Consider the following 15,980-nt stretch of genomic DNA (forward strand, 5'->3'; position numbering starts at 1 on the left):
GAGCTCTCTGGTCTGCTTTGACATGTCAATTGGCAAAAATTGGACCAGAAACCAAGAAGTCTTTGATTAAAGAAAGGCAACTCTACCCCCTAAACTACAGATACTCATGGATCCTCTCCCCTTATAGCCTCACTTTCCTTTTGCAGTTTTGCAGTCTTAAATTTTAAAAATTCTCAGGATTATTTAGATATTTATCCGTTTCAGAAATACTAAACACTTGTTAAGGTTTTATAGGCAATTCAGTCTTATAATTTTAGTTGATTATTAAGTCATTGGTTCCTCATCAGTAGGACTGGTGTGTTTTGAACCGGGCAGTCACTGGTGATACAGTCCCAATGCTGTTACTGATAAATGAATATGGCAGAGAAATTGTCCAGGAAAAGCAATTCCTCAGGCGTCACAACAATTCTCGCCCTCATATTTCACACCCATTGTGGATGTAAAGGGTGGAATGTGACTGCTTTTCTATTTTGCAAAATACTGAGATCCCCACCTGGTTTTTGTGTTAAGCTACAATAACCTTTTCCTGTCCCCTACTCAAGATGGATATATGCAGGAATCTTTGTATGCACTATATACATTTATATGAATGTTTGCAGTAGAGAGAAACAGACAGATGGAAAGAAAAGTGAGGGAATAAGACTGAGGAAGGCCTCGAATGTTTCCATTATCTCACAAGCTCAGTTGCTTCTGCTTTAAACAGCAGACTCATCAGTCTGTTTCTCTCATCGTGATTTGTTGGAGGTTAGAGGTACTTTGCATGAAGATTAAGTGTGCTCCGTGAGAGTTCTGCCCCTTAAGAAAGACTGATGGTCTGATTTTATAGACACCTGACCTTTGAGCCAAGAATAAGAAAAACTTTGGTTCACACTGAGTAATGCTAAGCTGTGTTGAGATTGGCTGATGTCAATGAAATAAAAAAAACAATTTTTACCATCCATATTTCCTGAACTTTTTTATTTAGTTCAGTTTATTTACAGTATATAGCACCAGTTCACAACAAAAGTCATCCCAGGGTACTATACAAAAGAAAAAACAAGGCTAAATCATAAATCCAATCCAGATCCAGATTCAAATCCAATTTCAGTCATTTCAAATCTTATTAATACAATACATTCGCACAAGGTATATTATGAAATACCAAGTAGAAAACATTTTCTATCTAAGGAAACCAGCAGATTGTATTAAATCTTCACTTTGTTGTGATCCCTCAGACTGAAAAGCTCGTTGGTGACAGTGGAAAGAATAAACTCCCTTTTAACAGAAAGAAATCTCCAGCAGAACCAGGTGCAGAATGAGCAGCCATCTGCCTCAACCAGCTGGGGGTTGAGAGGACAGGAAAGAGACATAGACAAACACAGAAGGATTGAACAAGGTGTAGTCTCTATTACAGATGGCAGCAATAATTGCATGTATAAAAATGAAGAGTAGTGAGAGTAAAGACAGCAGAGTGAAGAAATGTGGTCAGTTTGTCCTGCAGCAAGCCAAGCCTGTAGCAGCAGAACTAAAGGATAGCTCAGGAAACCAAAGCCAACCCAACTATAAGATTTATCAAAAAAAAGGGAAGTCTTAAGCTTTGCCTTAAAAGTAAACAGGTTGTCAGCCTCACAGACAGAAATTAGAAGTTGGTTTCAGAAAAGAGGAGCATGATAACTGAAAGCTCTGCCTCCCATTCTACTTTTAGAAACTCTAGGAACCACAAGTAAACCTGCAGTATGAGAGCAAAGTGCTCTGTTAGGAAAACATGGAACAATAAGATCATTAATATAAGATAGAGCTTGGTTGTTGAGAGCTGTGCATGTTAGAAGTAAGATGTTAAATTCTATTCTGAATTTTACATGAGGTCAATGAAGAGAAGCTAAAATTGAGACATCATCAAGTCTGTACAATATGACAATATGTTTTATGCTGTTTAGACTAATCAGCTGCAGGACTAAATTCAAATTAGCCATCCTTCTTTTTAATAATTATGTGGTAGACAATTGATTATCATCAGCCAGCAAATCAGAGGTCACAGTGAGTTACATAACAACAAGAGTTTAGAGACTGTAGAGTTTCTATCAAGGACACCCAAGGAACTGGTCTTTGGAAAGAAATGGCCGTGATGTCTTTTCAGTTTTAGCTCCACATTATTTCATATAAAGGCACATAAGAGTTAAAATAATTCTTTTTTAAGCTAAATATATCTTCTTTCTTTCGTATAAGAATGTAGCTTTAACAAGTGATCCTCAGGCAGTAGTATTTGTTATTGCTGGAGGCTATGTTTAACTGATATTTACATAAATATTTTCAGGTTAAAAATAATGTAAGAAAGGTTGAAGTGGTAACAGAAAAAGCAAAAACAAAACCCGGCAATCTGCAATAGAATCTGATTTAATTTCAATAATAAAGAGCACAAATTAGATTCTCATTGGCTTGATCAATAGAGGATTTTTTTCCAGTTATTGGGTTCTTTATTTGGGACCAAAATAGTAAAGTTCAGGGCAGTTAACAATTAATACAGTATAGATGAGTTTCAAGTGTGAGAGCCATGAACAAATGTGGCTCCACCTGCTGAATTTTTTTAATCAGACTTCATAGAGTTTGATTGTTGATGGATGCTTCATCAAACATTTAATGAATATTTTGAAATTAAGTATCTTTTTCTGGACATATTCTATAAAGGACTCACTCTGCATAATAAACCCTATCATTTTCTTTGTATTAAAGAATTTACAAAAAAATGTTTTTCAAGTTTCTATGGAATTGAGTTTGCAGCTTTACATCTGGTTTATTTTAAATTAACTCTTTTTTTGCAGTTTTTCATCCTCTTGAAATTCTTATGACATCTGTCTTGCCTTTTTAAACTTATTTTTTATGTCTGAATCTGTGTGTATGTGTGTGCGTGTGTGCGTTCAGCTCCAATCATCTCCTGATCTGCAATCAGTGCACACCTGAAGCCTATCCACTAATCAAGCACAGCAGTAAATCCTTGGCCTCTGGACACACTGCTGCAGTATACCACCACCTGTATTTAAACACACAACCAGCCCTCTTTGGAGGCTCAAAGGGTGTTGTAGTTTGGAAACTTCTTGTTACTTGGTCTCCCACTGGTTCCAGGACCACTACTCACCAGCTAACGGACTTTAAACCCTAACCCTGCTCTGCTTCCTTCGACCAGCTCCGAGCTCCAAGCATCTCGACTCTGTTTCAGCCGTGATCACACTCCCACTGACCCCTTTCAGCCTGCATCTCTTCCTGTTTGCCAAAGCTGATTACTATCTCCCTCAAAGCTCAGGTAAATCATCATTCAGCTGAAATAGGTAGCAATAAATCATTCTCTTCTGAGTCATCATCCTGCTTTTGGATCTTTTTATAACTCTGTGACACATCTGGGTACAAAAGACTTCAGGAACACAATTTGATTTGAAGATGCATGTTGATTTTAGACATGCTGATCGGTGGGTGGGGGGGTTGTTGTATAGCCTACCTTATGCTTCATGCAACATTTTGTTTATGTCTGAATAGAATGAACTAACTGCATTTAGTTGGACTATTTCTGAATAGAAATGAGTTGGAAAGAAAATCAAAATGTGACTCAAGTTTTAAAGTCTAAGATGTTATATAACAAACAAACAACACCTCCACCTCCATAATATCAAGACAACTCGTGAACCCATGATTGGGTTTTAATGAAACTGTCAGAAAGTAATCATTGTAAGTACACCTGTAACTGATTAACCTTGGGAGTAAACCCTGTTCAAGATGGGTACCACAGCTAACACAAAACTGACTATAGCTCAGCCAATTATACAGATCCTGAGCTCAGATTTGGTGTTAGTAGCTGTTTATCATCTGCAAAACGTATTTAGAGAGCTACACATTGCACATATTTTCGCTTAAAATTTTGGCATTAACTATTGGCAAGTCTGTTAGCAAAATATCAGGAACCACTGGACAGATTTTATTGAAACTTTCAAAAGATAATATGATGTACATCTACAACTGATTTCATGATCATCTCAATACAAGATGGCTGGCACAGCTAATTGACATGAGCTAAAACAACAATATCAAATTCAGTCAATTTTACAGATATTGAGATTAATTTGGAATAGTCTATAGCTGATTTCAAGACTCAACACTAGGACTTTAGGTGGATATTTAAGGCAGTACCTGCATAAACGGAATTATTTTAATACTCTTCTGTCTCAGGACTTTAGTGTGAAGGCAAGCAGATGTCTGTTGTGCCTCTCAGGATGTCCAGCAGGTACGATCCTCTGCGCACATCCACACCGAGACAGCGGCTTCCAGCGCGCGCCGCACGGAAGCGTCGGGGTGACACAGACCGTAAATCGTCTTATAAAACAGACAGATTACAAAAGTCTTTATTGGACACGCAAAGCTGTCGAATGAGACAGCTCCACCAAAACTGTGGCGAGGAATAAAAAGCACAACAAGCCACTGATAACCCTCCCGATGCGTTAATGAATCCACGTAACCCGCCGCTGCCGCCGATCATCCCGAAACTCTGCGAATTAATTGGGTGTCTCAGTCCGGGCAGAGTAAAAAATGAGGATGCTGACCCTTAGATTGAAACGAACTCCCTCTCCTGCTCAGACCCTTCCCCAGCAGCAACCTCCCCCTCTCTCTCTCCCCCTGTCTCACCTCCCCTCTCCCAGCCTCCCCCTCTCCTCTGTCATAAATCTATTGGTCGTGGTCTCGCCTTCATATCCAGCGCGCTCTGCTGATCAGACCGCAGTTGTGTTTTTTAGGGGGAAGTTGCTGGCGGTTTCCTCTCTCTCCCCGGCGGCTGGACAGTGGAATTATGAGCAGAGCTGACCCAGCCTCTAACACCCTGTCTTGAAGCTTATTTGTGTATTCCCACCGAAAGAAACCGAACCGAACCATGGAGACTGGAGTCCGCATCCTTCTGGCTTTCCTCGTCCACCACCAGGTAAGACAGAGGAGACGCGCGCGCGCGTGTGTGATTAATGTGTGTGTGTGTGTGTTTGTACTCTTTTGGGTTTGTGTTTTTTGACGTTGTGAGGCTTGATTGTCAAGTTTACCGACTCTTCAAATCCCCACCAGCAGCCTGCGTTCCGGCGGATCTATCCGTGCCGAGTCAGAGCAACTTTCATTCCCGATCAGTCCCAGCTGGGTTAGCAGTTGTGGCACAGTTTTTTTTTTTTTTAATTTTATTTTTATTGAAGAGGGGGGGCAAAAAGAGAACGTGTGCGTTCACTTTGGGAATGCCTTTCACATTTTGTCAAAAAAAAAAACACCGAATGAGGGAGAGAAACAGGATGGAAAGGCAGGGGGTGTTGGGATTTTGAAAGAAGGAGAGCAAAGTATTTCTTCTCATGTCTGTGTGCAAATCACGGCTCCAGCTCTTGTCTCCAGCCGCATCTACATTCCGCTCAGACACCAAGTTGAGCAATTCTTTGGGAGTGTGTGAGAGAGGGAGAGGGAGAGGGGGGGAGAGAGAGGGAAGCGCACAGGAGCATGGAGGAAAGGGAGAGGAGGGAAAATCAGAAAACGGTGGCTGGGGGAGTCACAGAGCTTGGAAACTAACTTGACCGCTCTGCTCTGTTATTTATGGGTTTGATGTGAGTATATATTGTTCAATCTTTGGTCTCCAAAGACGTTTAATGAAACCACGTGATGCGAACACGAGCAGACTGAGGTCAGAACAGCTGCTTTCCCATCAGGTCTTTAAAACCTCATAGGCTAAATGAGGAAAGGTGCCGACCTTTACTTTTTATGTTTATTTTTTTTGTCACAATTTGGATTAAATGTCCTCACTGTTTGCAAAGCCTCACCTGATGAAACCAGCCTGTAGGGATAAACTCCTTTTCCACCGGCTGTCATTTTGACAAACATATTTCCTCAATAAGCATCTCTAATTAGGAGTGAAGCTTTCACACTATTCGCAATGTTCATTGTTTTTTTATTTTAATGATGCTGCAGAGCTTTAAGCAGCAGCTAATTTTGAAACAACTTAGTTATTTCTTTATGCATCAACAATAGGAGAGCCCTCAAGCACAGCAGACAAACAGCTCATTTGGTAAACTGTGCATTGTTGTGCTGGTTCTTTCTTCCTCCTCTCACTCCTGTGCTCATCCGACTGAATTGAGAGACAGCAGACAGCTCAGCTCATTTGGTGCTTCTTGTTTGACCTGTGTAGGTTTGCTGCACGCTTCCTGCTGTGGATTATTCACTTTTAATTGGATAAGCATTTGGTTCATTTCCACGTTGTGGTTCAATCCTCTGATCCTCTGCAATTGTGATTCAGGCTAATAGGAGCCTCTGAAGAAATTATTTAACTCTCTGTTTTATTGATTAGAACCTGCCCTCTTTCTGCTCACATGCACACATACAAATCCACCACACTTTACATACACAAATCCTGAGAGAGGGGGGTAGGGGAAAGGCTTGTTATTAAGTAGATTCATTCACTACCCCTAGGAAATTCTGAGAAAGAGACTTGTAAATTGCATTAAAACCAAGTGATTAATATAAACTTGAACGTGGAGTTTCAGTCTAAGAAACACAAACACTGATTTCTAGCAGGTTAAATTATTTGTGTAACTTCTCTTTTAACTTGCAGTTATATTAATACTTTTTAGATGTTGCATATGAATTATAAAATCTTAAAATCTTTCAACTAATCATCTTTCAAGTCTCATCATGATGCACGATTACAGATGTGGATAAATCTGTTGGTACCCTTCCACAAAAACAAAACAAAACAACAAAAAAAACCAACTGATGTGATGCCATGAAACATCCTGGGAGGTTGGCTACAGTCCCATGAACCTTATACTTTTTAATAATATTGGCAACTGTGGTGAAAGCATGAAGTTGCTTGGAATTGGTCTTATAGCCTTTACCCTTAACATGGATATCTGTAATCTGAGTTCCTCAGACACGTCTTGTCTTTGCTTTCTCTGGTCTATATGTTCAGTGTAGTGCACACAGCAATACCAACTACCCAGTGGTATGTTTATTTACTTTACGCTGGCTGATGACAAGCTTGAAGGCACCTGTGATCCTAATTAAGGTCAAACACTTAGTTTGAACCATGACTATAATTCAAAGCTTTGTCTCTTTAAGGGTACTGACAAATCTGCCCATAAACAAGCCATTTCTTGTCACATTTTTTTACTCAGTGTTACTCTAAGGCCATGTACATATACATTAGACAGTTACTTATAACTGAATCACTTTTCAAGAAAAGTGAAGCATCGTTTCAGTGAGTTGTAAGGGTACCAACAATTGAACCCATCTGTACATGCAACATGCATACACAGATGTATCCTTCCTGACTCATCATGCACACTGAAATTACAAACCTCTCATCTCCCCTTGTAGAATCACAGGAACATCATATCTTTACCATATTGTGTGTGGGCTCAAATGAGGTTTTCTCATTTAAAGATGTTTTGGTAGGGAGCCAAGTGCCTCTCCACAACATGATGCCATCTTGTGGTTAGATCACACCAGCTGTGATGAAACAAATTCATCTTCCAACCCGCGAGTACTCTCAAGTCGCATACTCATCTTCAAACATTACCATGATTTTTTTTATCTCAACAGGATTTTCTTTTTCAAAAATTATATATCTTAAACAGTTTTGACAGTATTAATCTAAACATCTGCTGAGATACTCAGATCAGCCTTTATTGTAGTTCCTTGTACAATAGATGTCTCTCGGATCACATTTTGGCATGATGTTGCTCACTTGGCAGCCAAGTGTGCATTACCAGCCACATGATCGCAGCTGGTAATAAGCTGCCCCACTTACCTTTGTCCCACCATGCCAGAGCACACATGGGCATCACCACCAGCCCCATTCTTGATAATAAATCCCTGTTTTCCAAACAAATCCATCTCTCCAGGTGGAGCCATGATTCTGAAGAAGCACAGCTGGGAGCTGCAGGTGCAGGGGATTAACATCCACTAAAGACACAAGAGTAAAATAAGCCTGAAACACTTCAAGCAAACGCCACCTAATACTAATCTAGACTTAGCAATCTAAATGCTCTGCTGTGTTTCTGTGGCTCCAACCATCAGTTGGCAAATAGACTTTCTATTGTGGAGCGTCGAGGTTTCAGTCACCCCCTCACGTTCTACTTATGTGAGCTGTTTCTATGTGAAAGCACAAAACACACCACAGTGCAGGGTGCTAGAGTGCTCTTTGGAGGTTTTATTTTGGACTCTGCTGTTATTGACAGAAAACTCTAAAAGCTTCCAGTAAATAAAACCCACATGTGTTTATGTCCATCTAACCATCACCACACACACATACACATACATGCGTGCACACACATGCACAACTTTTCAACAAATCCTAACTTGTCAAGAGAGAGTATAAAACACAGGAACAGAGTTTTTTATTTATTTATCGGAGTGCTCCCATGTGCCTCTGGTTGAGTAACACTGAAATGTAAAGGCCTGTAAGGCCAAATGCTATCTAAACTCCACTGAAGGAGGGTGTGACCTTTGGTGGAAACAGTCTTCTTCAATCTTTTTTTCTTTTAACATTGCCACTGCAATCTCCAGGGGAAAGGAGTGGATGAGCATGGGATGAAGAGAGGGAGGATGAGGTATAGAGCTACTGAGGAGCAGTAATTAAAGTAAATATGTCCCCTTCGCGCTCCATTAGAATCTGCCTGCATTTGATATAAGTGGCCTAATTATGGAAAACACCAATGGACATTGCGTGGTTTAATCATGAAATGTGCCACAAAGAAGAAAAAAAAGTCTGCCTTGGGAAAGTAGATTAATGGCTTATTTGTGAGCGAAGAGTCCAACCAACATAATCAAACAAAACAAAAAAGACTTTAGTAACCGTGTGTGAAGGACGCAGCAGCACATTGCGATGTGGTCCCTTTAGTTCATCACGCTTTCATCTTAGTTTGCTCTACTCTTGTCAGTTTAGTGGCCAGACAAGCAGATAAACAGGCAGAGAGATAAAGTGGATTACAGACAGACAAAAAAACTATACACATACCCAGGTCAAGATAACCAAAGAAATAAATGCATCTTTGCCCCTCAAAGCCACATACAAAATTTAAAGTGTGTGAGAAAGCAAGATATGGCACACACCCCTCCCCTCACATTCTCCATCTCTCTTCCCAATGCCGCCTCTTCCTCCTACTCACCCATCATTCGCTCTAACACCATCTGTAACACATTAAAGATATTCATGAGGTATTCACCATCTCTTTTTGTCTGTCTCTTTTACACACTCGCAAACATCCAAACATGTCATGTCCTCTCTTTTCCCATCACAAACACAAAATCACTTGCATGAGGCTGCGCTTGGCAGGACTGGGGCACGAGTTTCCTTTTTCAGCATGACTGCAACCATTCTTGACTGATGAATAAGAGGCACTTACTATAGGTCAGCGAATAGCTAGCTTTTCATCACCAGCCGTGTTGTTAATTGTATCCACGGGGTCAAAAGTGATGACGGTGATTTCTGCCCGCTGTACCTAATCTATTTTTCTTCTGAGAGTATTACTTGGAAAGTTCTTCCCTGGCGTGTTTCCAGTCACAGTTCCTGCTATTGTACTGAGTTACTAACTACTAGGAAATTGTACCAGAAGGTGAGAATTCACACTGGAATGTAAGCACGGTACTGCCCTCATATTAATTGCTCTTATCAAACTAAATGGAGCAGCGGGGAAGGAAATTAACAATGCTAACAATTATCTGCTGGGCTCAATAAATACCTTGGGGCAAGAACATACTGAATTTCAAGCTGACCTAGCCCTAGTTAAGCTACACACATATATTCAGATTAACAGCTAAAAGGGTGCTGGTGAGTTTTTGCTTTTTCCTCCCCTTACAATCTAAGAATTTAATAAAATTTAGAAATTTCTAGGTACCTCTTAATAGTCAGACATTATCTTATGTGATTAATGCCCCTTCTGTTTGCTTACTCTGGCAATCTCAAAAAATTACTTTGGTTTTGGATCACCTGTGTAGACTTCCTTTGCTCAAATTGGTAAAACAAGCTCTGATCAATTAAGCTTCTATGCTGTCTTATAAGCTCTATGTGGACTGGCAAACTAACCATGGCAAAAATTATGTTATTTAGATTCTTATCAAAATGATTGTTTCTGTAGGTTTCAATAGAAAATAAAATCACTGGAATATCAAAAACGTGTGAATCCTATAATGGTAAAGTATAATCTTGAGCATGTGGACCTTTAAAGAGTATATACTTACAGAAAATGTTTTAACTGGTAATTCTGGTCTGCAAAACCAGCTCAAAGATTATAGAATTAGCATTAGGAACGAAAGAAAAACATGAAATTTGAGTGTCTTTCTTCCTGCAAACAGTGAGAATTGTCAACATTATGCCACATTAACAAATCCCCTCATTTCTCATGTCTTAATCCTCTGTCATTGCTGAATTCTTCTTCGTAATATGCATTGACAATTGTTTTGAGAAACTCATTTAACAGTTGTTTCAGAATTGATCTCAAGGTTGATGTTTTTTACAAAGCCTAAGCACGTCTGAAAGGTTCTTGTGAGTATCACGGCAGCTGTAAAAGCTACATGTGGTCTTGAAGTTGAATACATAATCTTATAAGATTTAACATCGTTTTGAGGAAGTTTTTGTGAGGAAGTTCCGGTCAAAGTCTATTTGCTTCCTGTTGGAGCATGGAAAATGATTGTTTGAAGGCAGCAACTGTACTTTTTTAGCCTCTTCTAACTTGACTCTGGGGTTTTTCATTTCTCACGATGTACAGCAAGGCTCTTTGAAAATCAAAAGAAATCAAAACCCACTTTGGGATAAGATGAGCTAAAGTTCTTTTTTAGTTTTACAAGAAATCACTGCAGCTCACTCACTTTGCTCCTTTTTTGTTTTTCAGCACTGAAGCATGTCTGTGCTCTTTATTTTATTGCCAACATTCTTTTCTTCTTTTTTTGCGTGTTCCCTTTGCAAATGTCTTTAGCCTTCAGTTCACTTGATGGGTAATACATGTCTATAAGCTTGATGCTTGTGTTCCTTTTTTCCTGTCTTACCTCTTATAGTCTAGCTTCACTGCTGCAAGAGGTTTGGGAAATATTTTACTTGTGAGAAGACTTCTTTTTTTCCTGCCTTAATGCATGCAGTACAGCTCCTGCTGTCTAGATGGCGACAGAATGCCAGCCATTCATTGAAATGGTGTCAGGTCTAATTCCACTCAGATTTACTTTCTGTTTAAAAATTTGTGTAGGTGTGTACATGTGTTTGCCTGTGCATATGAGTGAGTATGGGCTCCTGGGAGTGTCATTTTGCAACAGTGCTTTGTAGAGATAGAGTGGCTATTTAAACCCCTGAACTTGACTGTCAAGAAATAGACGGGAATTGGAGGACTCATTTGAAGTGAATGCACAAAGCACCACATTGGTGCCTACACAGGCAGGTTGCTTTAAGGCAATTAGAATAGCTCTTCCCACTTATTGCTTTTGATGTCAGCATGTGGGGGGAATAGGAGTCACTGACAAGGGGGGGTGGGGGTGGGGGTGGCTGCCACTTCAATTGCATTCCTTTAGACACAATTAATGTCGCTCTCCATTCAGAGGTTTATCTCATATTAATGCAGGCAGGTTCGCGGCTTTGAGCTTACTAATGAATTAAATGATGGGACAAAAAGAATTAAGGCTGCTGGTTTGATAATAACCCTGTTCATGGCAGCTTCATATTTCAGTTTCACTGTGCTTTAAAGCAATTTGAAGTTTCTGAGTTGTCTTTTTTTATATCTGCACTTTGATGTTAAACTAATGAAACGCTCCCGTTTTCAATAGATTTCAGTTTTACATGTAGAATGTTTTCTTCATTTCAAAGGATTTCTATCTAGAGAGCCAATTCTTCTCATTGCCTGAATGCCATATACAAAAGGCCTACTTGAGTAGAGTAGCATAAAAGGCAGATGTGAATACTTTTTAATACAGGCAGTGCCCCCACCCCTCTCTTTTCTCCTTCAATATTCTTAATGACAATCATTATGCCTAGGAATGTACAACTTTATAACTGGATTGTTTCATCACAGTTGTCTTTCCATATTCGTTATCTCTGTGTATAAGCTACACAAAACGATAATTCTAAACAGGACCTGGACTGAGCTATTGTTTGAGTGATTAATTCAGGAATTTGTTATGTCCATTCTCAAAATGCTTTAAACATTAAACACTTCTTTTACACAAGTCCATAATAGAAAATTTGCTTGCATGATGAAGGGCCTTTGGTGAAGTTTGTTCATGTAGTGAACAGCAGTAATAAAGGTAAATATGAGACTGGCTTTGGCTGACACCTGGTGAGGCAAGTGTAAAGATTTCCATAGAGATGCCAAATCCACCCCCTCACTTGAGTAATTCAAAAAACCGGAAGAATGCATCGTTGTCATTAAACCAAAAAGCCACAGGGCAGGTTTATATTTATGATCTACAAGTTTCAACTTGGCAGCAGTTTTGTACACCCACATCTTGTAGTTGGCAACTACTTCTTGCATTATCTGAACTTTACCTCTCTTAATAACTATAGGGGAGATGCCTGGTGGGCTATAGGCTTCCTGCCACAGAGGTTCCACGAGAAGTGAGCTGACTGGATTTGATTTTCATTAGGATTGCATGTCTTTACTGTCACATCCTCTTCCCACCTTGCACGCTTTACTGGACACAATTTTCTGCTGTGGTGGCCCCCGCACTGATGGTTTGGTTTTTCATGCTGCAGTGGACTCGCACCGGGTGGCCAGTTATCAGTGCATTTACCATTACAGGCCCCCCTCCGGTTGACCTGCTCAAAGAAGGCTTTTCTACAGACAGTCGCACTAAGAGACACGCTCCACTGCTGCACCGAGACAAGCCACCTTCACAATTACAGGAACTTCAAAAGGCTGTCAAAAGTCAAACTGTATTTTGCACAGACCTGGGATGTGCAGGTCACACATATAGTAACACACACACTGTTGACTGACAACTGAACCCTGACACATCTTAGACAAGCTCACGTTACTCCACCACAGAGTGCTTGGTAGATCAATAAGAGATAATTATTTCTAATGGAGCCAGTGGAAGAAGCCTAGTGTCCATTTTAGCAAGCTAGAGCATGTGCACTTATGGTGTCTGGAGTATTTGACTAAGGTTTTTTTTTAATTCTGTGAGATTAAATTAACCACAAATGAGTGGACAGCCAACTTCTGTTATTAAATCTAGCTCTATTGCAAGAGACCAGACTGGCAGCGTTCTATCCAACCTTGAAATCCTTTAAATTACAATTTGAAACACAAATTACTTATTTAGATTAGATCGTAAAATGCCATTTATTCTAGGTGTGTGTACTCATCTATTCTTGGGTCTACTTCAGGTGCCTGTAAAATCTTAGTTACCCTGGATGATGACCTAGTTCATGCCAGAAAACATTTGTTTGATAATTGTAAGTGCATTTTGATTTACAGCTTCACAGATTTTTTAGTCTTAGCAGAGGTAAAGCCACACTTTGGACCATTCATAGCAACCCATTGAGCACTGTTCGATTTGCTGTGCAGTCTAAGTCATGTTAAAACAATGAACATAATATTAGGTTTAGTAACTGACTCCTTTGCCTGTGTTAACAATGGGTTAATAGTTTTGAGAACTGATGCACATAAGCTACATTTAAATGTTTACAGGTACCTGATACCTGTCATGTTTCTTGACTGCCAACGTCAACAACCACTGCTCTGCCTCCCAGAAGTACTCTTTGATTATTGTTAAGTCATGCAAGAGAAAATACACATTTTTTTCCAGTGCAGTTTTGTAAAACATAAAATAGCATTCTGGAAAAAGAAGTCAAATGATGTGTTTTCTTAGTTTTGTTAAAAATTGAGTCTTTGAGTTATTAGACAACAAATATAACTGGCTATCTGTTTTCCCCCTTGTTTTGCTACTACTGTGGCTAATAATAAATGCTAAATAATAATGATATCCTGTCATTAGTTTAGAAATGTGTCTCCATCAAAAGTAAAATACATGGATTTCTTAAAAAAAAATCAAGAAAGATGTTTGCATAAACTACAGCATAAATGGGGAAGAAAATGATGGAGGAATCAGTTTCTTCTGCTCATATCATCTCGTAATGGAGAGATCAGTGCTATAACAAAGGCGAGGGGGGTGCTTGTAAGACACCAGTGACTATCAACCAGTTATTGCAGTTATACCATCAGTGTCAGCAGTAATGAGTGCTGTAGCATAAAACAGGTAACCTATATATTTTAAGCTTTTAATAAAGATGCAACAGAACTAATCTTTAAAAATGAGACGAATGCTTCCAGCATCTTAAAAATGATTATGCAAGGTGTCTTTCAGAGTCTTTTTTTAAATAAGACACTTTAAAGGCTTTTTTTCTGTCTTTTCACTTCTTTTTTCTCCCAGAAAATTATATGGCAACGTTTTGAGCATTTATTTTGTATCCTTGATATCAAAGATTACTTTCTGATGTCATTTCACTTTGTCTGCACTAGTTGAACATTTAGTTTAATAAGTTCGGTGTTTAGCTGCAACAGTTGAGTGAAATCTTTCATTCCCCGTTTTTTAAAACTTAACTGGTCTAAATCTGACCTTTTAGTTCAAACTGATGAAATTTTACAAGACCAACACTTGAGCAAAAATATTTATCATGTTCTCAGTTTGAATAGTGATTGTTAAAATGTTGTACCACTTAGAAGAAGCCAGATTGTTTATCTTTAAGTTTTAAAATAAAAAAAAAATTCTTGCAAGATTTTAGTTTAAACATTTGTTAATTTTACTTAAATGGCTGAAAATGTTCATTCAAAAAGCATTATTACTCACAAGTTCAAGTAGTTATAGACTTACTTTTTTATAGTGAACTAATTGGTGTCTAAATCTTCATATTCCCTTCATGCTCACTATTTAACTATTTGCATCAAATGTATTCACAATATGTGGCTCGCCTTATTTGCATCTAGCTTGTAGGACTAGTTAACTGGTGAATGCATGTTGCAGTTTACGCATTAAAACTTTATTTCTATTGCATCTTTTAAGATAAATACCACAAAGTGCTTCACAACAAAACAAAAACATTTAAAACAAAATTTTGTATTTGATTGGATATATAAAATTAATCAAAAGCAAATTGTTTTTAGCTGCTTTTTGAAAGATACCATTGAATCCACAAATCTGCACAAGCTTGGACTTCTTCTGTTTTCAGGGTTGCCAGCAGGCCCTGTTCTCTCTACTTCAGGGATCTGCTGGGGATGTATGGATGCAAAAGCTAAATGATGTATGCTGGAGTTTGTCCATGCAAAGCTCTAAAAGTCAAAACCAGAATCTTAAAGTGGACTCTAAAATTGATAGGAAGCCAGTACAACTGAAATGGCAAAGGTGTAGCAGGTGGATACTTAGAGGACTCGGTAAGAAGCCTCACAGAAGCGTTCTGAAGGTTCTGCAGAGGATCCAAGGAGGCTTTAAGGCAAGTCAGCAAAGATTTACAGTAATCAGGCCATGAATAAATAAATGCATGAATAACCATGTTGAGTTCAAATAATCATACAATGGAATTCAGCTTAGCAATGTTTCTTAGGTTTATTGCTAATACACATGTTTACCTCTTCGGTCAATGGAGATTTTAACTATTGTTTAAACTATGACCTTCTGAAGTTTTTGGGCGTATATGGCTCCCATTTGACAACTTCGGAAACTTTTTGTAGGCCAGTGAATTAAGCAACAAAATGTATTAACTAGTTATCTTGTCAAATGTTTAGAGTTCAAAGGTACATAGTAAGATTAAAAAAATGAACCTATCATTTAGAATTTTTGATATCCTGAAACCAGTTTGACAAAAAATACCAGTATACAGGTGCTGGTCATAAAATTAGAATATCATGAAAAAGTAGATTGATTTCAGTAATTCCATTTAAAAAGTGAAACTTGTATATTATATTCATACATTACATACAAACTCATATATTTCAAATGTTTATTTCGTTTAATTTTGATGATTA

The 15,980-nt window shown here is 38.7% G+C and overlaps 1 protein-coding gene across 1 annotated transcript in view; it reads left to right on the forward strand.

The window, feature by feature from the left end:
- The first annotated feature begins 4,672 nt into the window (after positions 1 to 4,672).
- cdh13 (cadherin 13, H-cadherin (heart)) overlaps positions 4,673 to 15,980 on the forward strand; it is a 299,969-nt gene continuing 288,661 nt past the window's right edge. Inside the window, exon 1 of the mRNA XM_017419005.3 lies at positions 4,673 to 4,936. Coding sequence (XP_017274494.1) covers positions 4,889 to 4,936 — 48 coding nt within the window. The 5' untranslated portion in view covers positions 4,673 to 4,888. The remainder of the gene's footprint in view (positions 4,937 to 15,980) is intronic.

This window comes from Kryptolebias marmoratus, linkage group LG11, assembly GCF_001649575.2.
Source record: "Kryptolebias marmoratus isolate JLee-2015 linkage group LG11, ASM164957v2, whole genome shotgun sequence".
Lineage (NCBI taxonomy): Eukaryota > Metazoa > Chordata > Actinopteri > Cyprinodontiformes > Rivulidae > Kryptolebias > Kryptolebias marmoratus.